The sequence below is a fragment of the Ailuropoda melanoleuca genome, chromosome 1, assembly GCF_002007445.2.
Source record: "Ailuropoda melanoleuca isolate Jingjing chromosome 1, ASM200744v2, whole genome shotgun sequence".
In the NCBI taxonomy this organism is placed as follows: domain Eukaryota; kingdom Metazoa; phylum Chordata; class Mammalia; order Carnivora; family Ursidae; genus Ailuropoda; species Ailuropoda melanoleuca.
In genome coordinates, this window is record NC_048218.1 from 199,980,448 (window position 1) to 200,006,252 (window position 25,805).

The window sequence follows — 25,805 nt, forward strand, 5'->3', positions numbered from 1 at the left end:
CAGTGATAATAGACACAGAGTAGAGATTCAATAAACGTGAAGTAAACAAATGATTGGCGCCTTGCATAAACTTCTCTTTGCCATAGCCTTCCCCTATGCTTGTATCAGTAATTCTTTTATATTCATTTGTTGTGCTGTCTGGGAGTATTTTGAAGGAATAGGTCTTTTTCCTGACCTGTTAGTACTCTGGGCAGGAATGAGTGAGTGAGTGAGTGAGTGAGAGAGAGAGAGAGAGAGAGAGAGAGTGTGTGTGTGTGTGTGTGTGTGTGTGTGTGTGTGTGTGTGTGTGTGTGTAGGGGAGGGGTTGCTTCTTTTCCACAAATGATCGTTCTCCCTTTGTCTTTTTAGACATATTACAGATGCCACCCTTGCCATTGTGAAAGGAGAGACTGTTCCACTTGATGTCTTGCAGATCAAGGTAAAGTCTTTTTTTCAGAGTTTGACAAAATTACCAAAGTAACGCACGCATGCGTGTTAAAGAAAATACAATGTAACAGTTCAAATGGAGTTACAATGAAAATAATATCCTTTCCTATCCCAAGCATAACTCTCAGAGAAAAAGCATTTTACCTGTTTATTCTGCTTGTCATCACTAGTTAATATGCTTATGATGCTACTTTTTAAAATTGTGTTTAAAAAAACCCCACAAAACTAAAGGTAACTATCATAACCGTCTTCAGTTGTATAGTTGATCAATAATATTTAGTCTATGAAATTGTTTTTTGATTTATCAGTTTTAGATTCTATCTCTTGACCTCTTTGTTAGAAATAAGAATTCCTCTAGATTTCCTCTGGTGTAGTGTCACTATTTTTAGTTCCTCCAATGATTACCTTTGGACCACATGATTTCTCTGTCTCGGCGGGGGGGTTTGGGATATTAAAAGAGCCAGTAATACAAAGCCCTTGGGACAGTGACTGGTTTCACCTTACCCTGTTTGCATGGTGCCCACCTCTTGCTCTCATGCTCTGGCAAAGGTGAAACCTTTGTCCTGTCCTGTCTGTCCTTTGGAGGGGTTTGTCTTTGGATTTCGGGTTACTTGGCTGTCTTGCAGTTTCAGCTCACTCCCTGGTGGGCTCAAGAAAAGTTATGATTTTGTAGGTTATCTGGCTTATTCTCATTTTTTGCATGGGGTTAATGTTCTTTGTAGCTTCCTACATCCTGGATTGGAGCAGAACTTCCCACTGGGCTGTCTAACATTTTATTGATTTGTAGATAACTCATGAATTGTTTTTAAAAAAATATTTGCTGGCTCTGCCCACTGAAAGGGCTTAGAAGCAATGACACTCCACAGTAGTGGGCATACCTGGCACTCAGATTTTGGTCTCTAAATACTGTTCCCTAAGAAAAGTTACCAGGACTCTGTGAAGAGATGGCTTTCAGAGGCAAGGCAAGAACAAAGCCAAGAGCTACTCAAAAACTAATGGAGATAACCTGACAAGACACAGGAGCTAGCCTGATGGTATCCTCTTGGCCAACTGTGGGACAGTTTGAACATCAAAAAGCATAATAATGCTAACGGATTATAATGCAGTAAAATGAAGAATCTATGAGCCTACAGTTAAGAGAATTTCCAGCTTGTAAATGTAGTAGAAATGATAGTTGTTATTTTGCAATCACTAATGAAATAATTGATTCAGATAGAGAGCGTCCAATGGATGCTAAAACCATTGGATAGAAGGATCATTGGGGAACGTATATCGACACAGTGTTAAAGCATCACAGGTTACTAAATGATTACGTAGGGGGGAAGATGTACCTGTACAGTAGAGAGACCCAGCATACACCGCCTTAGCCAAGTGATTGATCCTAGCATCACCGATATCTGCCTCCTCATATGATCTTTCGAGAAGAATACAACATCACCTATGGAGTTTCTTGCCCAAAATGTCTACTTCTGTGAATCTAATGGAAACTACTGATGAGAAAAAAGTCTATCAAATCTGAATTGTGGGACATTTTAAAAACAGTTGGTCTGGTGTCTTCAAAAATGTTAGTGTCCTGAAATCCAAGAGAATTTGTTCAAGGTTAGGGAAACTAGAGCAATATAGTTAAATCCAGTACAAAATCCTGGATTAGAAAAATGAAAAACACGACCATGAAAGATATTATTGGAACAATCAGATATTTAATTCGGACTGTATATTAGATACATGTCAATGTTAGATTTCTTGAGAGTGACAGTAGCATTGTGCCTATGTCTGTCCTTGTTCTTAGGAGATGCATGTTGAAATATTTAGGGGTGAGGACCACTAAGTCTTCCATTTATTTGCAAATGATTTAACAAAACTACAAAACATGTACACACAGAGATAAAGCCAATAGCGGAAAATGTTGGCGGCTGTGGTATGTAGCTGAGAGATATAAACAGTGTTCGTTGTTTGTTAAAGAATTTCTTGGTTTGACATTTTTCCAAAACTTTTGGAGAGAAGACAACCCAGTAGCCATTCCGGATTCCTGATTGGAATCCTCTCTTTAAAAAGAATTCCATTCCTAGAAAAATAGATATTTGCACTGGGTAGTAGTTAAGTAGCTATTTCTCCTTCATCAAAACTCCCCCCTTCCCCACCACCAAAGGGCAGATTCCTGAGAAAGCTAAGCCATAAAGCCAAACAGTTTTATGAATAGTGAGCCCTGTCATTTACTCAGTTTTGGTCTTAAAATGTACCAGCTACGTTCAGGTTGTCCTTTAGAGGCTCTGAACATTTTATATTCACTCAACTTTCCCGATATCTATGAAAGAAGGTTCCATACTATGTCACGATTCCCAAACTTCAGTCCTAAGATACTGCTGTTAGTTATACAGCATTGGCCAGATGCATATTTACGATTGGTGCGCCTGTGCTCTTCCAGCCCGTTTTCCTTCCGTTTTCTTCTGTTCTTCATGCAGTGATGTCTGGACTGTCCATCATGATGTCACTGGTCATGATAAAAGTGATTTAAGTTGCATTTGATTCTTTAGCATATGATAAATCCAAGTCATTCTCACAACATGGAAGGGCTGTGTGAAAGAAATTCTAGTCTAGGAAGGCAGCACAGGTGGGCATCTATGAAGATTATCTTAAAATGTTATCACCAAAGGAGGTGAGTAGGTTATATCTCCTAATAACTAGGTGATTTACTGCTGCTTATAAATGTGTGAGAAGTAATACATTCCAGAGTAATTAGGATTTAATTGGAAATTGTTGACTGTGCTTGTATTTAAAAGTCTTGTCTCCTCTTTTTCTTTTCTTCTAAATGCACTGATTTTGTGAATTGATGAAACCAGTATCAAATTTGCCACAGGCTCTGTGTATTGATGACACAGCCCAGGAAGCAGAAACCTTTAAAAATTAATTCCTAGAAAACATAGCATGGCAGCCTCTACTGTGGTTTGTGAGGCACCCAGTGAAGCTGAATTTGTGTTCTCTTTTTTCCTTATTCCTGGAAATTGTTTTCAGAACATAGGGGAAAGCATTATAGGTGAAGCGTGATACCAGATTCCTCTTCTTTTAAAAAATAAACCCAAACCCGGGGCGCCTGGGTGGCTCAGCGGTTAAGCGTCTGCCTTCGGCTCAGGGCGTGATCCCAGCGTTGTGGGATCGAGCCCCACATCAGGCTCCTCTGCTATGAGCCTGCTTCTTCCTCTCCCACTCCCCCTGCTTGTGTTCCCTCTCTCTCTGGCTGTCTCTATCTCTGTCAAATAAATAAATAAAGTCTTTAAAAAAAAATTAAAAAAATAAATAAACCCAAACCCAATTACACATAAATAACTGAAGAGTCTCCAAAGCTCTAGTCCTCGGAAGCTAGAATAATGCTTTATATTTAGCTTTTCACAGTGTCCAGTGTGTGCCCCTAGCTCATTTGGACCCCCAGCTTAAGAGGACAAGATGTGTATTAGTATCTTATTTGACAGAGTGGAAAGAAAAACAAGTCAGCTGGTTATCGGACTAGTCATGCTGGAGACCGAAGTAGAATCTAGGTTTTCCGTCTTATGGTCCATTGCTTTTTGACTTGACCGTTTTGTCCAGATGGTATCACTCTTGGCACTATCCCGTGATTTCTAAAGGGCATTTTCCCATATAGACATCTACAGAGCCTAGTACTTGACTTTAAAGTACTGAAAAGACGTATGGAAGTCTTTCTAATTCTTTTGCTTCTTCCGTTGGATTCTTAGAAACTGCCCACCCAGAACCCAAAGAGGAGGTTAGGGTTGCTGGTCAAAGTTAGAGTCTCTCCCTTTCTTCTGTCATTCCTGGCTTCCTTCTGTTAAAACCCTGACTGATCAAAACCTCAGAACTTCCAAATCCCTTCTATTTGTTCCTATCTCTTCATCTAGAATTCCTAAAATTCCTGGACTGGGTACCTATCTAGTTGACCAGAATTGTTTTCAAAGTCCCTTCAGCTTTTATTCCAACCAGCTCTCGGTTATTATTATTATTATTATTTTTTAGCAAACTGTTATAAAGCCATTTTCTCTTTCTAGGGGGTTCTATGACTTGGGACAACGTATCTCCTTGGCTGGTAAAATCTGGCTGTATGGCTGTCTTTTTGTACCTGTTTTTCTTTACTGACCATCCATCTGGTACTGTGTCACCGGGTCAACATCTGGTGGTATTTTGTCTCTTGGCCTTTACTCTGTCCACCTGCCCTTCTTCATTTTTCTTGTGTACCCCAACAGGGACCAGTCCCCTGCTGGCCCCCAGGCCTCTCCTGGATCTTGAGGGCTCTGTGCCCAACTGGCTGATATCTGGGCTTCTCTAGATCTTTCCACACTCATTTCCTATTGTCCAGAGTCCCATCCCTTGCTAGGAATAGCACCCCAAACAATGACACCTTGAGGTTACAAGGCCTTGCAACTAATCTTAACAGAATATTCCTAAAATCCCCCCCCCCATCCCCACGCAGTGAAGAACGAGAAAATATTCTTAGTGCACCGGTTGGGAAATCTTGAGCGCTAAAACCAGGACTCCGTGAGACACTGCATGCTTTAGACCAGCCTTTCCTAAGGAATAGTAGTTATGCAAAATGCCTCCCAGAGAAGGCGTGCAGTTCACAGTTCAGGGAAACTGTGTGTATTTCTCCTTTTGGAGGTTTATAATGTATATTAACATATTAAAGATTCTAAGAAGACCTGCAGTAAACATAACTTGTTTCAAACCGAGGCATTTTGGTATTTCTGCACTCGTTTCATCATGGAACCCTCTACCATCGCTACTGTCATTAGTTGTGACCCTTGCCCCTCCAGAGCACTTGGGGGAAGTGCTCCTGTAGATACCGCAGACCCACATGGTGCTGCTTCCCTCCCTTGGCTGGAGCACCCCTTCTTCTCCCTTTTCTGTCTCTCCGTGCTTCTCCCCAACCTCCCTCAATCTAGGCACCTTATTCTTTTATTTTTTTAAATTTATCTTTATTTTTTATTATGCTCAGTTAGCCAGCATACAGTACATCATTAGTTTTTGCTGTAGTGTTCTGCGATTCGCTAGTTGCGTGAAACACCCAGTGCTCATCACAACATGTAGGCACCTTATTCTTTAAAATTTACCGTATGTGTCGTTTTATGTTGTATTTCCCTGGCCACTGGTCTCCTTTGCTCCCCCACACCGCGTACAGTCACACCTGCCCTGTGCTTTCGTAGTCCTCGATGCCTGTCTCCGTCATGGTCGCTGTGTGTCTGCATACCCCCCTCGCCCCCGGAGCTCTTTGAGGGCGGGTTACTTTTTGTATCGCTAGTCCCTATTATAGGATATGTATTCCTTAGTGATAATTCCATGCAAAAAATGATTAGCTTTCTATTGTCCAGATGGCTCAAGGCCCTGCTATATTCCACACCATCCAGTCGGCACCCAGGAGACTGACATATCCTTGCTGTGCTGGGTGAGGTGCCTCACTGTCACCTCTGTGCTCCACGCTCTCAGAAGCTGCCCCTATTCGTGTGTGATTTTCTTAGAAATCCCTCACTTGGTTTCGGTGTAGTGGGATTGAAGTGGGACGGAGGGGAAGCACTCCCTCCCTGAGGAGACTTCACGTACTTTCTCTAGACCAGCAGTTTACAGTGTCGAGGGTTCTCCTCCAGTTCCGAACCTTCTGCTGATACTGGTTGTGCTGACGGTGTGGTGGAAATCGAACTGCTTCTGCCCCCATTTAGCAAGTTCTGGGAAGTTGTATGTCTAGCATGTGACAGCTCTGCTTAGAATGTGGGCGGAGTCTTGGGCTTCGGCTGTAATTCTGAGGTATGGGAAAAGGACCTCTTACAATCTTGATATATATGTGTGTATACACACACACACACACACACTTTAAGGAAGGTCCATTATGAACTCTCAAAGACAGTGGCTCTATTGTGTATATTTTCTACATATTAACTCACAGATCTATTAGTAACTCACTGATTGTAATATGCACTATTTTGCCATAAAGCATTGGACTAAATTTGAATCACTTTTTATTCTGATTGGTGATGACAGATACCTGGCTGTAGTTTTAGATATTCAGGTGAAACATTCTAGAGTACCAGGATTCTCCTCTTACTTGAGAGTGCTTGGACCTCTAAAGAGAATGCAGGCTTACATGAGCTTTGCCTTGGACAAGTCTCTGAGAGAGAAGAAATTCTGGCCGACCCGACTACTGGTTGGTTGAAGAGCCAGCGTAGTTACGTACTTCGTAATTTACTTCATAGTCCGAAGTACGATATTATGTCCCGGCCAGCAGATTCATGAGGCCTACTATAGAAAAATTTATTTTACAGTGTGCTTTACTCAAGTCCTTTAACTGACTATTCAGTTAATTTCTGAGATTTTGAACATCCTTTTTAGAATTTGGTTTGCGGAAGAGTAGGCCAGAACATTTGCTGGGTACTTTGCTGTAGAGTGTTCCAAATTACTGTAACCATTAATTTAAAATGAATGTATTTAACTTCCAGGGTGAAAAGGAACAGCCCGTGTTTGCAGTGACCGGCCTTCGATGGGGATCCTTCAGAGATGCTGGCGTCAAAGTTAGCAAGTAAAGTACTGATGTGGGATGATTTAAAAAAAAAAAAAAATCCTTTTTCTCATCTAGGAAGAAATTTGCTGGGCCTGGAGGTTGAATTACTTATGAATAATAGAGGTACAGGTTTAGATCTTACACACACAAAGTCTGGGGAAGGTTCCCGTTTCCTCTGCGCTAGCTGGGTAATAAAGCGGCGGGCGTGGTATTTGAGCGCAGGCCAGGCTCACGCTGGACCGGAGTTGCCCAGCATCCTGCTGGGGCGCCAGCCTTGGGGAGCTTTTACAGCCCTGGAAGACGCCCTGAGAGGTGTTCTTGTCCAAAGCCTGGTGGATCGAGAGACAGCAGGGTGCCTCTGTCAGAAGGAAGAAGGGGGGATGCCTGGCTGTGTTGTGAGTTGGAAGAAAGAAGCCTGTCGTGGCAGTGAGGAGAGGGCCGTGGCTGACTTCCGTGGGAATGGACTTCGTTTCCGAGAGATCCTGGTGCCGAATGAAACTTGGCTTGGAAAGTGGCTATGCCGTGTTCTGTTCCCAGTGGAAGGTGGTGTGGGCACAGGCTTCCTGAGGGGGGACTGACTCCGTATCTGGTGGGTAGTGCTTTCTCTTTACCTTTTATTAACATCGGGCTTATAATTTAGTATGGTTTAAATGAATTATGATTATCTCACAGCTTTTATCAAGAAGACTCCTCTTTCCCCTCATAGGCTTTCCTGCCACACTTTCTCTCTGGACATTTCTTTTACTTGTCTCACTTTATTATTCCTGCTAATGAGTTCTCGAGAGTGGAATGCCAAAGAGAGTTGTGCTGTATTGTATTACACACTGCACTGTTGAGTGTTTCACATTGTTTTGATTTGTAAGTTGGCCATGATTACCTTGATTCCACAAATCACCTTATGGTGTTTTTTAATTTTTTTAAATTTTATTTGGGAGAGAGAGCATGCACAAGTGGGGAGGGGGGTTAGTTCTAGAGACAGAAGCAGACTCCCTGCTCAGCGGGGAGCCCACAGCAGGGCTTGATGCCAGGACCCTGGGATCATGACCTGAGCCAAAGGCAAACACTTACCCAATTGAGCCACTCAGGCGACCCAACAAATCACCTTATGTTGTATCTGTGATCTTGAACACCAGCAACTCGCCAAGAGGAATTGCTTAGTTTTCCCTGAAGAAGTCTGATGAGAACAAATTGCTTCGTGAAATGTGTTAATCAACAACTGAGCCCGGGTATAGGTCAGCCCCTTTAGGAGTATCTCACATACTTGCCCCTATTTTGATTGATTTTTGAACGATGAATTTTAAAATTTTGGTGGCGATTATCTAACACCCCGACTGGGACCTTCCACTGAGTCCCTCTGAGTGCCGTGGGAGAAACAGCAGGCACGCAAGAAATGATTTCCTAGCTGGCCATCAGGCTACAAGCATAGCATCACATTGTGCCGTTGGTAGAGATGAGTGGAACTCTGGACAGTTAGGAATAAACTGCCTTTCTCTCTGGCTAGCTGGGAAGTGAAGCAAATGTTGTTACGGAAGCTTAGAAAAAATCAGATGATCAAGGCCCTCAGTAGCATTACTGTATGAACCTGAATAATATTTAGCATGGCTCCCCATTGCTCGTGGGGTTCTAGCTAACCTCCTTATTCTGGCATTCAGGGACCAACTTGATCTGTCATTTACTTTTAAGTCTTTAATGTGGCTACTGTTCTCAGTGTTTCCTGTGCCTTTGCTACTCCTCTTGCCTAGAATGACTTCTTTCCCTCTTTCATGGCCCTAAATCCAAACCTCTTTCTAAATCCCACGCCCTTACTTTGCTCTTGTGCCCTCCATTATGCAGGCCTGGTTGCCCCGATGATTTTTAGTCCTAAGTGATTTCTTGTCCCTTCTTGACTCTCCTCACCAATAAATAGCCATCAGTTGACACCGATATGTATATATGGTCATTTATTGTTTTCTGTTACTTTTTTGGGCTTTATTTTCTCAAATTATAAGCCTTCCAAGGCAGGAATTTTATAGTCTTCTGTTTTCTTCACATACATAGTAAATGCTATGTAAATACATATTGATCAGAATAAATACGGAGCACTTAAGATGAGCTGGTAGGGGACAGAGATAAATTTTAAGAGAGGAATCTATTTTATGTCACTTTTCTAATTCCCGGTAGGCATCTTTCTCTCTACACTAGCTTTTATGTATTTAGCAATATACAGTAGACCCTCTTCGTTCCCAGATTTCCCATTTCCCATTTTGAAGCTGCGTAACACGAGTAATGTGAAGTTAGGCTCATTTACAGACTGTGTTTGTGTGTGTGTGTGTGTGTGAGAGAGAGAGAGAGAGAGAGAATATGACATACGGGATCCAGTTGCTTAGCGTGTGAGTCGCACACCAGACCACCCAGCATCTGCAGCTCATTGTGGCTTCATCCTCCACTCCTTGCTCGTGTGAACGTAGACTCTGCCACATTCTGTGGTTGAAAGTGTCTATTACACTGATACTTGTGAATTGAGAGTCAGGGACACGCTGATTATGTGTTTCTTGTAAATTGCAAGGATCTGTCCGCTGTATAACTACGCGCTATTTGACACGACTTTGAAATGCAGATTAAAAACTTAACTGTCCTACTTTTTTCTGCTCAAGCACGGCCCCGGGCCTCCAGAGCTGTGAGGAGAGGGTAGTTCACAGAACACCCCTCACACTGGAGGTGATTGTGAGGGGTACCCACAGTGGGGGTGCGGTTTTAACGTCCTGTCCTTCGTCAACGTTGATGGTTTTAATATTCTAATCACATTTTTGTCTTGATCTTTCTCAGGTACTGGTATCTCGGGCCTCTAAAAACCAAAGCAGCTCACTTCTTCAGCACTCTTAAGGTAAATGCAGTTTACACTGTAGAAATTTGCCCTGTGTTATTTTGTTGTTACTCTGTGATGTGTGAATTTGGATTTTTAAAAATTCCCTGCTACAGATACATATGACATGTTCCAAAGGGGGGGTATTTACTTAGATACGAATGCAGGAAGCATTCCTGTTAGATAAGCCATCATCCCTCATCTACCGGCTCAGTCCCTCCCTCACCAAACTCATACTTAATTTCTCTTTGATATTCCACTTCCTTTTGCTTATTTATTCACTCACTCTTGCCAGACAAACCTGGAGCAGAATCACCTCTATCTCCTCAATTATTTGTAAGGGTTTCTATGTTAGTATCTGGAAATGAATTGAAAATTTGCATCCAAATGTATGTAACGCAACAGGCTTTTGTATAATAGAGTAGGGTTCAAACTGTGCCAGCAAAATATGGGTAGTGGTTACTGTCTTAGACAGTACAAATAGAGAATATTTTCAGTGTTGGAGAACATTCCATCGGGCACCACTACTATAGCCTGTCCACTGAAAAGTGTTGGCATAGAGAAAAGCTGAGCGGTGTATATTAATAAAAATGCTAATAGCAAAGTCATCCTTATCTGTGGACGACATCCTGTGTTTAGCTTTTATGCAAATCAAAGCAGTATATTCAAAAGTTGGCCGGTCAATCTGAAAATTGGCAGATGAAGTTTGTAGTGAAAATACTGGTTCTTATGTTAATGTTCAGAGCATCAAGTGTTTTTCTAATTATAAAAGTGTTGTATGTCCATCGCAAAACAACTTGAAAACGTAGCTCCCCTTACCTTCTAAATAAATACTTGTTGTGTTAAAGAAATGTAAAAAATAACACCCCTAAGTACTGGGGGTAGCCAATTTACATGATTATGAACATGAACTTGGAGGGCAATGCCTTTCTACACTGAAGGCGGACCGTTTTAGTAAAATGCATGGTTACTCTTGCTTAAGGGAATAATTTCAGTGGTGGAGTGGTGAGTGCAGCAAGGGAGAGTAGAGTAGCTACTTTTTAAAGGAGTGGAGTCAGGGAGAATGGAAACTCTTCCCACCATTTCTTTAGCAAACAGTTACTTAGTATCTGGTGTGGCCAGCCCTGCTATCAGCTTGAAGTACAAAGTCAAGTAAGGTAGGTTTCCTGCCCTCAGGGAGGATCCACGTTTGGGGAGTGGGAGGGACCAGTAAATCAGTGGACTGAGAAGTGCTGGGGGAGCTATGGAAAGATAAAGTGGGAGAAGATGGGGGGGCATTCATATCTGACTCAGGGGAAGCAACCTTCCCAGGGCGGGGAACACTTTTACTCAGTTTTGAATCTACACAAGACTAGATAAAGGGCATTCCAGGGGCAGGAGCCAGGGCGTGTGAAGTGGCCGTGATGTCACGTGGCCGGGGCTCCAGAACGTCAGGAAGGGGGGGTGTTGAAGGGTGGGGAGGGGAGGTCGCGGCAGGTTTGGATGTGGCAGCTGACTTTTACCTTGAAAGCATCGGGGAGTGACTGAGTCTTAAGCAAGGGAGAGACATGAGTGGATCTGCATTTTAGAAAAGTTATTTGTCAACAGTGTAGACAAGGGATTGCATGTGGTGGTTAAGGCAAGAGCACCAGATAGAAGGCTGCTCACATGAGCCAGGTGGGAAGCGATGAGGTCCAGACAGGCTGGTAACCGTGTGTGGTGACAGCAGAGGATGGATTAAAGAGATACTGAGGTAGCCCCCTCAAAAGTGGGAAGGAGCATAGAGGAGCCCAGGCCTCTGGTCTCAGGGGCTACTTTGCTAACTAGAGTTTTCCGTGAACACTGACAATACTAGAGCAGGGTTACATTTGTGAAGAAAGATGAACTTTCAGTTTGGCACATTCGGAGTTGAACATCCCTGTGGTACAGACAAGCTGGAGATATAGTCGTGACTTACGTGTGCAGAAACAGGTGTAGACATGTTCAGTGCCTGAGTGGGTTTGGCGAGGTGGCCATGCGGCGCAGATAGGCCAGGGAGAGCCCTGAGGAATGGAAGCATTTAAAGAGCCCAGAGCTCCCCTTGAGGCCATGAGGGGAAGGGGAGGTCCCCGTGAGAGAGTCCGCTTGAGAGTCAGACACACCAGCCCGCAGGAGCCAGAGCATCACCAAGTGGCAGCAGAGTCTAAATCAGGACGGGAACTCGGCAATCCCTGAAGGTTTGCTCACTTCCTAAGTGGAGGGGCTGAGCCCCATCAACGACAGTTCGGGAATAAAGGGAGGTAAAGACACAGAGACAGCAGGGCTGGGCCACTCCTTCAAGAGGCCTCACTTTGAAGGGAAGGAGATAGAAAAGGCAAAAGCTAGTGAGAAGTATGGGGCCAGGAGTGTTTATATTGATTGGAGAAAGAGCCGTGTCTTTCTACCCCGAGACAAAAGACAAAAAGAAAGGGAAGAGGTGAGAGACAAGAAGAAGCAGAGCAAGATGGAGTCGGCAAAACCCACACACAGGTAGGAGGACGTGGGGCCCACGGTGCCGGCTCAGCCTTGGACAGAGGAAGGGACACCTTTTTCCTTGAGACAGGAGAGAACTAGACCAGAGGTCCAGATGCAGACACATTTATAGAGAGGCAGGCAGTTCTCACTGATGTCCTGATGGTCTCACTGAAGTGTGGGAAGCAAGATGATCTGATGAAAATGAGGTGGGTGGTCGTGGTAGGGGGGATTTTGAAGAGAGATGAAAATAGGGAGGTTTGGAAGGATTTTCGAGTGGCATTGAGGACCGGAGACCAAGGATTTGTCGTGGCACAGGTGTACTTACCAGTGGTATCGGTTGCCCTTCTAGGAGCACGGAGCCACAGCGTCCAAGTACAGAAACCTAGTGACAGGATTGATCCAGAATAGGGGCTTTTCAAGGCACATACGAGGCAACATCAAAGACAGGGGAGGACCAACAGTGATGGGAAAAGAGTGATTTAAAGTAATCAGCTGTTGGGGTCCCTGAGTGGCTCAGTAGGTTAAGCGTCTGCCTTCAGCTCAGGTCATGATCTCAGGGTCCTGCAATCGAGCCCTGCATCAGGCTCTCTGCTCAGCAGGGAATCTGCTGCTTCCTCTCCCTCTCCCTCTGCCACTCCCCCTGCTTGTGTGTGTTCTTGCTCGCTCTCTCAAATAAATAAATAAATAAATAAATAAAATCTTAAAAACAAAAAAACAACCAAAATAATCAGCTGTTAATTAGGCACTGAGGGAAAATGGTGTAGTCAGGGACTGGAATTCTCAAAGGGATTGGAAATTTGGTGTGGGGTTGGATCTTCAGGGGCCAAAAATAACACCCCTCTCTTCCTCTTCTGAGTTTGAACCAAGTTATGAAAGCAAATGCAGGAGCCAGGCAGATGGAGATCAAAATACCAGCTTTATAAATGTCAGCAGGAGTAAAGGACACAGCTTAGATAATGTGGTCACAATCAGATTTCCAAATACTCCAAATTGAATTCATCCCCTTAAAATATCTCCTTCTGGGCAGACCCTGTCATAGGAAGCCGACTGCATGAGAAAGCAGTGAGTCCCCAGGACAGCCACTTTCGGGGGGGGGCGGGGAGGGAGGGAGAGGAGAGCCAGAATTGTTACTCGTTTGTAATTTACCACATGGAAACCTGAGAACGGGAGTGGATCACCCTGAGAGACATACTGAGCATGAAAGAATCAGTCAAAAGACAGAAAAATATGGGACGTGGTTAGAGAGTAAGACATCAAGGTTTTAGATTTCCAGGATGGAGTAGTTCTGGGTAACAGGGAGGACCAGGATGTGTAGTGGCTATAGAAACGGGTGGCTGGGGGTTAGAGATGACATCAGGGGCTGAGTGGCTGGAGGGGGGTTAATTATTCGAAGAGAAACAATCTGGAGTGTGAGAATGGTGGTCTTTGAAGCCTTGTCTGGATCACGAGGCTAGCCTGAGCCATTCTCGGCTCCGTGTGGAATAGGATTCCAGAAGGGAAGAAGGTATGCGATGCATTTCATTTTTGTGTCACCATCTGTAAACCCAAGGTAAATTTTTTATGGGATGATTCTATGCTCATTTGTACTGATTTTTTTTTTTTTTTGACAAGTATAAACAGTGGTCGGTAGTCCGCTTGGACTTCCCTGCCGTGTGTGTGTGAGAGCAGTGGTGGCAGCCGTCGCCGAGTTCATGGTTTTTAAGATCGGCCTTCAGTAGGAAAAGCAAGCTTGAGGATTCCATGCTCCAAAGTAGAGCTGATTGTGTTCAGCGAGATTATGAATCTGCTCTCAGGCACAGGCACAGGGAGATCACTGACCTCTGCAGAGCTTCTCCCAGAGTTTGGACTTGGGTGTGCATGACCAGTTTTTCTCTCTTCACATTCAAAGGAGTGGCCTCAGATACATCAAGCCTCTATCTCATACACGGGACCTACAGAGAGACCTCCCAGTGCAGCTGAAGAGACCCCTCCTCGGCCCTCTTTGTACAGGAGGATACTACGCAGGCTGGCGTCGTACTGGGCGCAGCCGCAAGACGGTGAGCCCCGTGCTGCTTGCAGAGCCCTGGTCGGTTCAGTGCCACCTAAGGCAGCCCCTGGATCAGTGTGAGCCGCTTGCCTCGGGTAGGAGCAGCCGTTCAAGGACCACTGTGCCACAGAGTGGGACCCAGACCAGCACCGTCCCATGCATGGCAACGGCCTGCGTTGTTGGTGACAGACCATGGCTCCCTCTTTCTGTCACCGACCTTTATGTTCCTGTGGCTGCTTTGGTAGGGATGTTTTGGGTATAGAGACGGCATTTCGAGCCTGACTCTTCATCCTATGTGTAAGAAACTGTGCAATAACTAAAACTGAGGTGGAAAGTCCGCGGGTAGGCTTGGGTGGCCAAGCTGAGCAGCCAGCCGCGGGCCGTTGGTGGGGGAGTGGAGAGGTGTTAACGGAAGAAATTGACCTGAATCTAATGTCCCCCCACAGCCCTTTCCCAAGAGGTGAGCCCCGAGGTCTGGAAAGAAGTGCAGCTGTCCACCATCGAACTGTCCATCACGACACGGAACAGTCAGCTGGACTTGACGGTAAGCGTGCCTTTTTACTGGCAAAGCATTTGGTATCTGGGAAAGGTGACAAAGGCAACATGCTCTTCCACTTATTGGGTATTTTTATTTTTACCCTTTTGGGTCGGAGAGGAAAGGATCAGGGAAAAAGAGGATGTGGTGTGGTTTTAAGGAATAATAGCAATGGGAAGGAACAGCGGAGTGAGGTGGTAACTTCAAGCCAGGCGGGATCTCAGCCAGCATTCTGGGCACTGCTTCGTAGCCACCAGGCTTTCTGCCTTCAGAGAACGGAGGGCAGAAGGCTTTTAGAATTGGAAGTTAGCCTGCTTCCTTTTGTGTCAGGAATAAAAAATTGTGAAACTTTTACTTGAGTGAATACCATTATTTTTGTGACATATTAAATATGTGGACTTGGGTCCCCAGGAGAAAAAAAAATTATATATATATATAGAGTCCACCTGCTAATATGCATGGTCCACTACAGTGGCTGCTAGACCTGTCTGTGGCTGTTTGAATTAAATAAAATCTAGCATTCATTTCAGGTGCCCATTAGCCATATGTGGCAAGTAGCTGCCACACTGGAAAGCGCAGATATAAAACCTTTCCATCAGTGTAGAAAGTTCTGGATGGTGCTCCTATTGGCAAGACACCAAAAAAAGTTGAAATAAAGCAGAGGTTGGCAAACTGGTCTGCCACCTATTTTTGTTTAGGTGGCACACTAAACTAAGAATTGATGTTATTACATTTTTAAATGGTTGTGAGAACATCAAAAGAAGAATATTTTGTGATACGCAGAAAGAACATGAAATCCAGGTTGCAATATCCGTAAGTAGTTTTATTGGGACGGCCACATTCATTCATATTCATGCTGTCTGTGGCTGCTTTCAGGCCCTAACGGCAGAGTCGTCGTTGCCACAGACACTCTGGCCCCAAAACCCAAAATACTAACTCCCTGGCCATCCAGAGTTTTCTGACTCCTGCTGTAGAAAAAGCCTGAGTAGTTTGTATTAGTGAGAATGCTAACAGAACAGTTACCCTGACCTGTGGATGCATTACTATGATCGGGTCTTATGCAGATCCAGGTAATCTGTGCACAGGTGACCTGGTCAGTCTGGAAACAGCACGTGGACTTGAACGTGGTGATGAGTGTACGCATGCAGCCAGGAGTTCGACTCTGACATTACTGGAGTAGTGAGTTGTTTTCGAGTTGGAAAAGTAACACATGTCCACTGTATACCACGTGGATAACACAGCTTCCTTCACCTTCTAAATTCCAGTTGGACTGAAGAGTTAAATTAGGAAAATCATGAAAGTACTAGAGTGAAATCGAGGTGATTATCACTATAAATTCGGGAGGACCAGGCCTTTCTAAGCATAGTGTCTAAGGCAAAAATCATACTGATACATTGTTCTACTTACAATCGAAGAAACTATAAACAAAATTTTTAATGACACATTGAAAAAAGAATATGATAGAGCAGGAGTTCATAGCTTTCCTTACAACAGACTCTTAAGAAATAGGGGACAAGTGGGGCGCCTGGGTGGCACAGCGGTTAGGCGTCTGCCTTTGGCTCAGGGCGTGATCCCAGCGTTGTGGGATCGAGCCCCACATCAGGCTCCTCTGCTATGAGCCTGCTTCTTCCTCTCTCACTCCCCCTGCTTGTGTTCCCTCTCTCGCTGGCTGTCTCTATCTCTGTCGAATAAATAAAAATAAAATCTTTAAAAAAAAAAAAAAGAAATAGGGGACAAGAGGAGAAATTCACAAAGGAAATAAACATGGAAAAATGGCTTCTATTTGCTGAATATGTACTCTCTGGCACTGCCCTGAGAATTTTATATAGTGTCAAGTCACCTAATCCTTATAACTACATTATCAGGGAGATGTAACTTTTATATGCATGTAATAGGTAAGGAAACAGAGAAAGTGCTCAAATCAAAGGAATGCAAATTAAAATAACAGTGAAATGTCCTAAATTAAGCATGCTAGTGTGTGCCGTGTTGGAGAGGGTGGGGAATGGGTGCTCCTGCATTTCCGCTGGAACTGAACTAAATCAGAACACCCTTTCTTGATGGTGTCTCGCTGGTCTCTCTGAAGCATCTAAAATAGACTTACTAGGGCCAGGGGTGTGCTTCTATTTCTAGGGATTTCTCCCACAGGAATAATCAGATGCATACGCATACACAGGGTAGCCATTCCCCTACTTCTTACATGACGGAATTCTGAAAACACTGGTGAAAATGAATGTATTAAGGTTGAAAAAAAATAGATTCTATTCCAGAGGAATTTCAAAAAGAAAGATAAAATTTCTAATTATATATTGCTTTTATACCCAATTTCTGATGATAGGTATTTATAGTATTTTGTTCTTGTTCTTTTAACATCGTTTTTTCTGATGACGGAATACCAATGAGTGGATGGAGTTCGGTCAAGGGTGTGATCGTGGCTCTAGATTAGCCACGTGCAGAGTGCCGAGCGCGTTTTATCTTGGTGCCAGTTATGAGAGTGAGATTCTGTGCCCCTAGGGCGCCTGGGTAGCGCAGTTGTTAGGCGTCTGCCTTCGGCTCAGGGCGTGATCCCGGCGTTCTGGGATCGAGTCCCACATCGGGCTCCTCCTCTGGGAGCCTGCTTCTTCCTCTCCCTCTCCCCTGCTGTGTTCCCTCTCTCACTGTCTATCTCTTTCAAATAAATTTAAAAAATTAAAAAAATAAATCTAAAAAAAAAGAAGATTCTGTGCTGCTTACCACGAGCAGCAGCACGTTCATTTTCTGTTTCCACAGCTCTTTGTAAAAATAAAAGCAAATGCAATATTCAAAGACAGTGTAGCTGCCATGTGAAAGCTCCAAACTCATTCATCATTGAAAAAAGTACATTCAGAGTCAAAGAGGCTTTAAGGGGTGTGGGATGTGTGGAAGTTAGGATCTCTCGTACAGCTCTGTTCACCGTACTTATGCAAAATGCATGAAACAAATGAACCAGGGGACTGCTGAAATCCATTCTGGTACATTTATTTAGAATGTTCTCTATTTACGGACACGGAAGGATATTCGTCATATATTGTTAAATGAAAAACCAGGCTGTGATGTGCATCACATGATTCTATTTTTACTTTAAAAAGAAACACTTTCACCTGTAATTGAGTTTTGTGAATGATGGAGGTAAGCCTCCAATTTTATCATCTTTGCCCATAGAAAGCCAGTTGTCCGAGCGCCATTTACTGACCATCCTCTTCCTCCCCCTCCCCCATGAGCAGTAAACCCGTTATTCTGCGAGAGCAGCAGGTGTACGTGGGGGTGTGTGGATTCTCTCTTCAGTTGCTCTGCTTGTCTGAACCTTTATTAAAGTACTATGCTGCTTTTAATTATCATTTTATAGTAATCCCCTCTATGTTTTCCTTCTTAAAGAGTCTCTTGGCTATTCTTGGCTCTTTGGCCTCTATAAATCCCTTAAAAGTATTATTTTATTAAGTTCCACATAAAAATCTGTTATATTGACCACAGGATTCCACTGGACCTGTAGATCAATTTGAGGAAAGATGACACCTCTGTAATATTGACTCTTCTGTTGTGTGAGCGTGGCGTAGCTCATGAGGCTGGTAATGCCTTCCAGTGAGCTTTTACAGTTCTAACAGTTTGCTTGTTGCTGGAACTATTCCTGGTTATCTTAATTTTTGATGCTGTTGTAGATAGTGTCCCTTAAAATTTCATTTTTAAATATTTGATTTAGATGGACATGTAGTTGACTTTTTTATACTGATACTGAATCAACAACCTTATAACTAAATTCTTACTAAGTTTGTTTATGGATTCCTTTGGATTTTGTATAGATTTAATCAACTGCAAATAGTGCAAGTTTTGTTTTTCCTTTCAAATACTTAGCCTTCTGATCTTTTCTCTTACCTCACTGCCTGGGCCAGGACCTCAGTAGTGGTAGTGTTCAGTGGAGGTAACAAGAGCAGGCCGTGTTGGACTCCTGATGTGGACAGAGGTTTCACTGCGGGACGCCTGGGTGACTCAGTCGTTTAAGCGTCTGCCTTTGGCTTAGGTCATGGTCCCAGGGTCCTGGAACTGAGTCCCGCATCAGGCTCCTTGCTCAGCGGGAAGCCTGCCGCTCCCCCTGCTTGTGTGCACGTGTTCGCTCGCTCTCTGACAAATAAATACTCCCTCTCTGTCTGACAAATAAATAAAATCTTTAAACAGATTTCATTGATATGTTCTTGAGTTTGATGGGATTTTGTACAGATACCCTTTATAAGATTAAGGAAGGTTCCTTCTTTTTTTTTTTTTAAAAGATTATATTTATTTATTAGACAGAGATAGAGACAGCCAGCGAGAGAGGGAACACAAGCACGGGAAGTGGGAGAGGGAGAAGCAGGCTCCCAGCAGAGGAGCCTGATGTGGGGCTGGATCCCAGAACGTGGGGATCACGCCCTGAGCCGAAGGCAGACGCTTAACCGCTGTGCCACCCAGGCACCCCAAGGAAGGTTCCTTCTATCCCTAATCTACTAAGAGTTTTTATCATGAATGGATATTTAATTTTATCAAGTCCCTTTCCGGCATCCTTTGAGATCGTCTTCTCATGTAAATCTGTCAGTATCATACATTGATTTTTGCACCAGCACTATTTGCTAAAAAGAAATGCTAGACTTATCTGTGTAACTGTCTACTTACCTTCTCCTCTCAGATGACTAATACACCTTTCTGTCTTCACGGTTCAACCCTGAGCTGCTGCTCTTCCCTTCCACCCATCCGGGGCGGTGCTCCGTCCAGTCCCCCGCGGCTGCGGACTACAATTCCGTGCTTTCACTTGCTCTGGCCAAACCTCTTGGAGCCGCGCTCTCTCCCCTCCCATGTAATCTTGGCGGAAGTGCTGGTGGCTTCACCTTGTAAATACTGCCAGCGCTTAACACCACCTTCCCTGCTTACTGCTGCTAACCATTGTCTTTGACCTGGGTGGTTCCAGTGCATTCCTGAGAGCCCCCCTTCCCCCCACGTTCATTCTCTGACTACATCAGCCAGAGAGGTCCTGTCGAAATGAAGCCAGATCGTATTTTCTCTGCTTGGAATCTTCCAGAGGGCCCTGTAATGGTCTACAGACCCTAGGGCTCTGGCCTCCCCTCTTCTCTGACTTACGCTCCCATCGTCCCCTTCTCTCGCTCTGCTCCAGCCACACTGGCTTCCTCGCCGTTCTTTTGCATATCAGGCATGCTTCGGCCGTAAGCCCCTGCCCTGGCAGTTCCCTTCGTGTGGATCGCTCTTCCCTAGGCCAGTGGTTCTCAGAGTATAGTCCTTGGGAACGTGTTAGAAATGGACGTTCTTGGGCCTCACCAGATCTGCTGAACCGTAAACTCTGAGAATGGGGCCAGAGTCTGCGTTTTAATAAGCGCTCCAGGTGATACTTGCTCAAGTTTGAGAACCAGAGCCCTGGAAATCCACACCGCTAATTCCCTCACCTCCTTCAGGGTCTGCTCAGAGCTTGCTTTGTCAATGAGGCTCACCCGGACCCCACTTTAAAAATGTCACCCCTACCACCCACACCGTCTGGTGTTTCTTGTGTTCTTTTCTCTCATTTTTCTAATAAGTATATTAGAAGTATATGAGAGTTTATTTTCTAATATACTTTATAATTTACCATTTGTTTCTCTGTATACCTAATATACTGTTTTTGTGCTGATTCATCCTAACATGCTTCTAATATATTGTATAACTCATTTTGTTTATTCCCTCCACTCTCCCCCGTAGAAGATAAATTCTTTGTCAGCAGAAATACTTGGTTTTTTAGTTCATTGATGTAACCCAAGCACCTAGAAGAGTTTGTGGTAGTTGAGTCAGTTGTTGACTAAAAGGTGAACTGAGAGCCAAGTCACCCCTCTGTGTTGTGTAATTCCTGGTTCAGAGAAGGTGTGCTTTAGTAGTGCTCTAACCCTAGACGGAGGCTGTCCGCTCCCAGCAGCTCATGGTGATCCTGGGGCTACAGATTTTGAACCTCTCCAAAAAGAAACAAAGCCTGTATTTGAAGCAGACACAGAGTATTTGTTGTGAATTACAGGAGCCCGGTTTGTATTGCTAGCTGCTGACTGGTAGGAAACTGGGGAGAGTGGTCCAAGGACCCGGTCTGGTTTTATACTCCCTTCCTTGTAGGTCAGTTCTTCTAGAGCTTTTGGGGGGACGGTAATGACAGGTTTTTAAAACCTGACCCTGGCAGAAATGGACTGTTGCTCTTCAACTCTGGATGCATATCAGAACCGCACGTGCCACATTTGAAAACACATACTTGGGGGGGCACCTGGGTGAGTCGTCAGTGAAGCGTCTTGACTCTCGGTTTCGGCTCAGGTCTTGATCTCGTGGGTCATGAGAGCGAGCCCCACGTCAGGCTCTGTGCTCCGCAGGGAGTCTGCTTGAAGATTGTCTTCCTTTGCTCCTCCCTCACTTGAGCTCACTTTCTAATAAATAAATCTTTAAAAAAACACACCAAAAACCCTGCACATTCTTGGGCTCTGCATACTGAGCAGCTGACCCAGCTGGTGTGGTGTGGTGCTGATGCGCAGTGAGGATGGAGGCTGGCCGGGGCCGATGGGCTGGAGCTCGACCCGTGGGGAGAGAACCCCAGAGACCACAACGGCTGGAATGATTAGTGTCAGAACTTCGCAAACCTACTCTGAGTTCTGACAAACCTGAGTTTTTGTTTAGCTTATCTGGATAGTAAAAACCAACCAAGCAAGCAAGCTAGTGATGAGGTGATAAGTTTTATGGTATGTAAATTATACTTCAGTACAGGTCTTAATGTAAAATACATATGTGTGTGTGTGTGTGTGTGTGTGTGTGTATGTCTATATGTGCGTGTGTGTTCAGGATCAAGTTACTAAAAGTGAAGGTCTGTGTATAATAAACAGCTTTAAAACATGAACCTCTGAGGCTAAAGGAGGACACCAGGCTGCATTAGACAAAACGTAGAGTATTAATGTTAGTTTTCCTGCCCTTGTAGAGCAAAGAAGACTTTATGAACATCTGCATTGAACCCGACACTGTCAGCAAAGGAGACTTCATAACTATAGGGTAAGCGGGCTGGGGTTTGTAGGAAATGTGGGTAGTTTGTCTTCTAGCACATACTATTCGGGATCCCCATGAAGTCTTAGAGACCCAACGGAAGACTTGTGTGGTTTGGGGACTATGTAGCCTCTTTCTTCCAAGTGTCTGGGTTGACGTGTAGAACGGTACCCCTTCCCACTTTGGCCTTCCCTGTTCATTTTGGGAAAATCAGAGTGGGGGGCAGGCTGCCTTTCCAGTGAGATGAAAGACTCGTGGGAGCAGGGCCCAGCGTCCAGAACTTTGGCTTCAGGGTCAGAGCTGCTGGCTACAAATCTCAGTTCCACCATGTCCTGGCCTCACGACTTGGACAGATCCTTTAACTTCTCTGGGTCCTTTTCTCAGTGTGTGGATCAGAATACTAGACTCACATCTAACTACGTCAGGATCGTTTTTGAGTCTCAGATTGGGAGGATGTGTGGGAAAGTCTCGTGGTGAAGCCCTTCACCGTAGCGGTTGCTATTCCTGTCAGTCCACCTCGCCCTACTTCAGGGCAGTAATGGAGAACCTGAAAAGGTATGGAGTACTTTGCACAGTCTCCAGGCTTCTCCCCTTTTCCACTAGAAAAGATCCTCCAGGCCCATCTAATTCGTTAAGCCCGACCTCTGCCTAAGTTTCATTGGTTAAGAATGCTCGAGAGCCCCCACCCAGCTTCACAGGCCTGGAGCCCACACGTTGCCATGCCAACTGGTGACCTGCTCAGCCACGGGGTTTTGTGCTTTGTCTCCGAGCTCCCTCTCGCGCCCGTGTAAGGAGTAGACATTTGGGCCGCGGCAGCCGGTCTCCATGGCTACTCCATTCTCTGCACCAGCCGCAGAATGTCTTTCATGGCTTTGTGGTGTTCTTGCCTTTGGTACAAATTCTTCAGATGCTGAATAGTGATGCTGCGGCCTTTGATTTCCTAGCTGTGTCTGTAGTAGAAGGAAGAAAGGGAAAGCCTTTCCCTTCTAGAGAGTGTCCAGAGCCTCACACTGTCTTAATTGAGAGTCTGGCCCACGGGGCGAGCTGTACTCAAATCTCCTTGGTAATACTGACATCCAAAAATAGAGCGGAAAACCGATTATATTGCCTGAGGTAGGTGAAGGCGTTATGTTTTGCATTACTGCCGGCATCATCTTCAGCAGGAACAGGGTTTCCTTTGGTCTCTACAGGAAGCGAGATAAGTAAGGTCTGTTTCCTCTGGGTATTGGAATAGAACGGTGTGAGGTTGCTCTAGAAAACTCTAAAGCTTCCGTACTAAAGAATTAATGTTATTTAATGATAAAGAATGGACTAATTTACTGGGATTAGCTTTTACCCTTTCCACTGAGCACGACTGGCTCCCAGGGATCTATGTGGAGGAGAGTGTGTGTCGTGTGATAGTGTTACTCCAAGGTAAGAGAGTAGTATGGCAAGCCCCCTGTTAATGTGACCGTAGAGAGTCGTCAAGAACTGGTGGTTGATATACATAGATAGATAAAAGAAATGTCTACTTTAAAATAAATGTTTTCTCCTTCAAGTAATGATAGACTCACAAGTACCAAATAACACAAGTTTAGTACTTTGCCTAAAAAATTGTCATTTCATTCTAATTTTTAAATGTAGGGCTTTTAATAGCCCAAGAATCAGGTACAAAATCACTCAGTCTTAACTTCACACACAGTTCTCTCCAGCAAGTTAACCTTCTCAATCTAGAATAAATCACACTGCTAAGCAAGGATCCTGGGGGGAAAGTTATTCACAAACCCCCTGGTTCAGCACAGCATGAGTCCGTCTGTGTAAGCTCAACAACGGAACTGGCTGGAACTGGCCGCGCTCTCTCGATGGACCACCCTTGCCAAACGTGCTCTTTCCTGTTCCGACAGAAGCAAGAAGGTGAGGGACCCCGAGCTGCGCGCGGCCGGCACCGAGTGTCTCCAGGCCAGCCGGTGCACCCTGCTGCTTCCTGAGGTGAGCAGGTGCCCGTCCCACAGCCGTGGGGTCGTCTTGGTCCGTCTTCCTTTCCGTGAACAGACCCTCATGTAGGCGCCTGGTGTGGGCTGAGCACTTGGCCAGGCTCCGGGTGAGGTTAAGGGAGACTCGAAGACATGAGAGGACCCCCTTCTGAGTCTGGGGCTGAGTGGGGGACTCCTGAAGGCTTCCCCCATTTGTAAGGCACGGTTCTGTGAGGTGACCTGTACATCTCCTGAGCCTTTTATTTTTCTGAATGTACTTTATGCCGAGGGTACTGTGTTATAACACACAGAATTCTCTAGTTGGCAGATACTCATGGTGGATCCTACCTTCACTTTTTTTTTTTAATATAAAGGATCTGGAAACAGTTTTTGGGATGGCACTGAGTTTTCCTGTATTATAAAATGCCAAGCTTAGAATAACCTATATAAGTGGGGGAAACTTTAGGATTATAATTAAATTCTACCGTTATCCTATGAGTCATACCTCAGGAAGGAGGTCCCACAGATGGCTTCTGCTGACGCAGGACCATTATCACAGCATTCAGAAAGGATTGTCGGTAAAACAGAAGCTGTCCCCCACAGTGGGTGGCATGTAGTTTCAACATAGCAAATGTTGAACTAAATGCATGAATTAGGGAAGGTTTTATAGACTCTGTAACAGTAATGTTGCTGTACTGGAGGGACAAAGCTAATCAAGTCCTAAAGAACAACCATGAGCCTAATCCAGTGGACATCATGGCTTGCCTAAGACGAGGGCTGAGAAGGTCCTAGAATATTGTTCATGAGTTCCTGGAAGATGTGGCAGGACCCCTGTATTTTAGTAAATAGTTTAAAATTCTAGCCTTGTTTCTCAAAACACTCTCAGAGGTGATAGAGGCTCCCCCCCCCCCAAAAAAAGGGGGATGGCAGAATTGGGCTATTTCCAGAAGCAGCAACATGCCCGGTTCGAGGTAAGTGGCCCAAGAGGAAGCTGTTCCCATCTCTTCTCCTCCGCAGGGAACCGGGGGCTCTTTCAGCATCGACAGTGAGGAGTACGAGGCGATGCCGGTGGAGGTGAAGCTGCTCCCCCGGAAGCTGCAGTTCTTCTGCGACCCCAGGAAGCGGGAACAGATGCTGCCGAGCGCGGCCCCGTGAGCCGTCGGGGGAGCCGGCCACCCCCACCCGCACTTTAGGCCTCCAATGGGACCAGAAGCCTCCCCTGTCCCCGCAGTGTTGTCACAGGATCCCAGGGCACCTCCACGGCAAGTACGCCGCCCTCGCGGCGCTTCCCCCTGTACTCAGCTTCCCGCATGCTCATCCTTCGCTGTGACCCTTGCTCCCGCTCCCCAAGAGGCCCACCCGCGCCAGCTGGGAAAGAGCTAGACCTCGTCTGTCCCCACGTGTGCAGCCACAGCCCGGGCCTCGCTCCTGGGACTTCCGGGGGGATGGGTGCCTGCCTTCCCCGCTGCCGTCCTTTTTCTCGGCTTCTCCATGCGTGCGCTCTACTCTCTGAGCTCAGATTCGAATTAAGCTTGTTTCAGTTCTACCCTCGATCCAAAAATAGGGGAGGTGTTTCCCTCTTCAGCCATGGCTGAAAAAGACTGTAAAAGGCTAGTTTGTATTATTTTTTAAAGTAGTGGCATGTTGAAAACTGACCCACTTGGGGCCCACCCCAAACCCGGTCCCTCAGTCTGGGGAGGGAGCCCAGGAATCAGCATTTTTAAAAGGCAGGCACCCTCCCCCAGGTGCTTCTCCTCCAAGAGGTCCCCCACCCTCACCTTCAGCGTTGTAAAGCACACCCCCCACTATTATGCTCATGCACCCCTCAAAAGTATTTTGAAAGATCACGTGTCCCCTCATTTTCTAGATACCAATGTAGGAGTTGCCAAAGTATGTGTTTCCTGGTGTCATGTAAATATTGATTATTTTAAAATAAAACTGTTATATCACTCTTTTAAACATAGTTGGTGCAATTTAAATGTACA

The 25,805-nt window shown here is 45.1% G+C and overlaps 1 protein-coding gene across 1 annotated transcript in view; it reads left to right on the plus strand.

Annotated features, from left to right (window-relative positions):
* AGK (acylglycerol kinase) overlaps nt 1–25,779 on the plus strand; it is a 76,125-nt gene extending 50,346 nt beyond the window's left edge. Inside the window, exons 10-17 of the mRNA XM_011228052.3 lie at nt 349–418; nt 6,900–6,979; nt 9,767–9,824; nt 14,164–14,311; nt 14,748–14,845; nt 21,807–21,877; nt 23,752–23,836; nt 24,838–25,779. Coding sequence (XP_011226354.2) covers nt 349–418; nt 6,900–6,979; nt 9,767–9,824; nt 14,164–14,311; nt 14,748–14,845; nt 21,807–21,877; nt 23,752–23,836; nt 24,838–24,975 — 748 coding nt within the window. The 3' untranslated portion in view covers nt 24,976–25,779. The remainder of the gene's footprint in view (nt 1–348; nt 419–6,899; nt 6,980–9,766; nt 9,825–14,163; nt 14,312–14,747; nt 14,846–21,806; nt 21,878–23,751; nt 23,837–24,837) is intronic.
* Nucleotides 25,780–25,805: the final 26 nt, after the last annotated feature.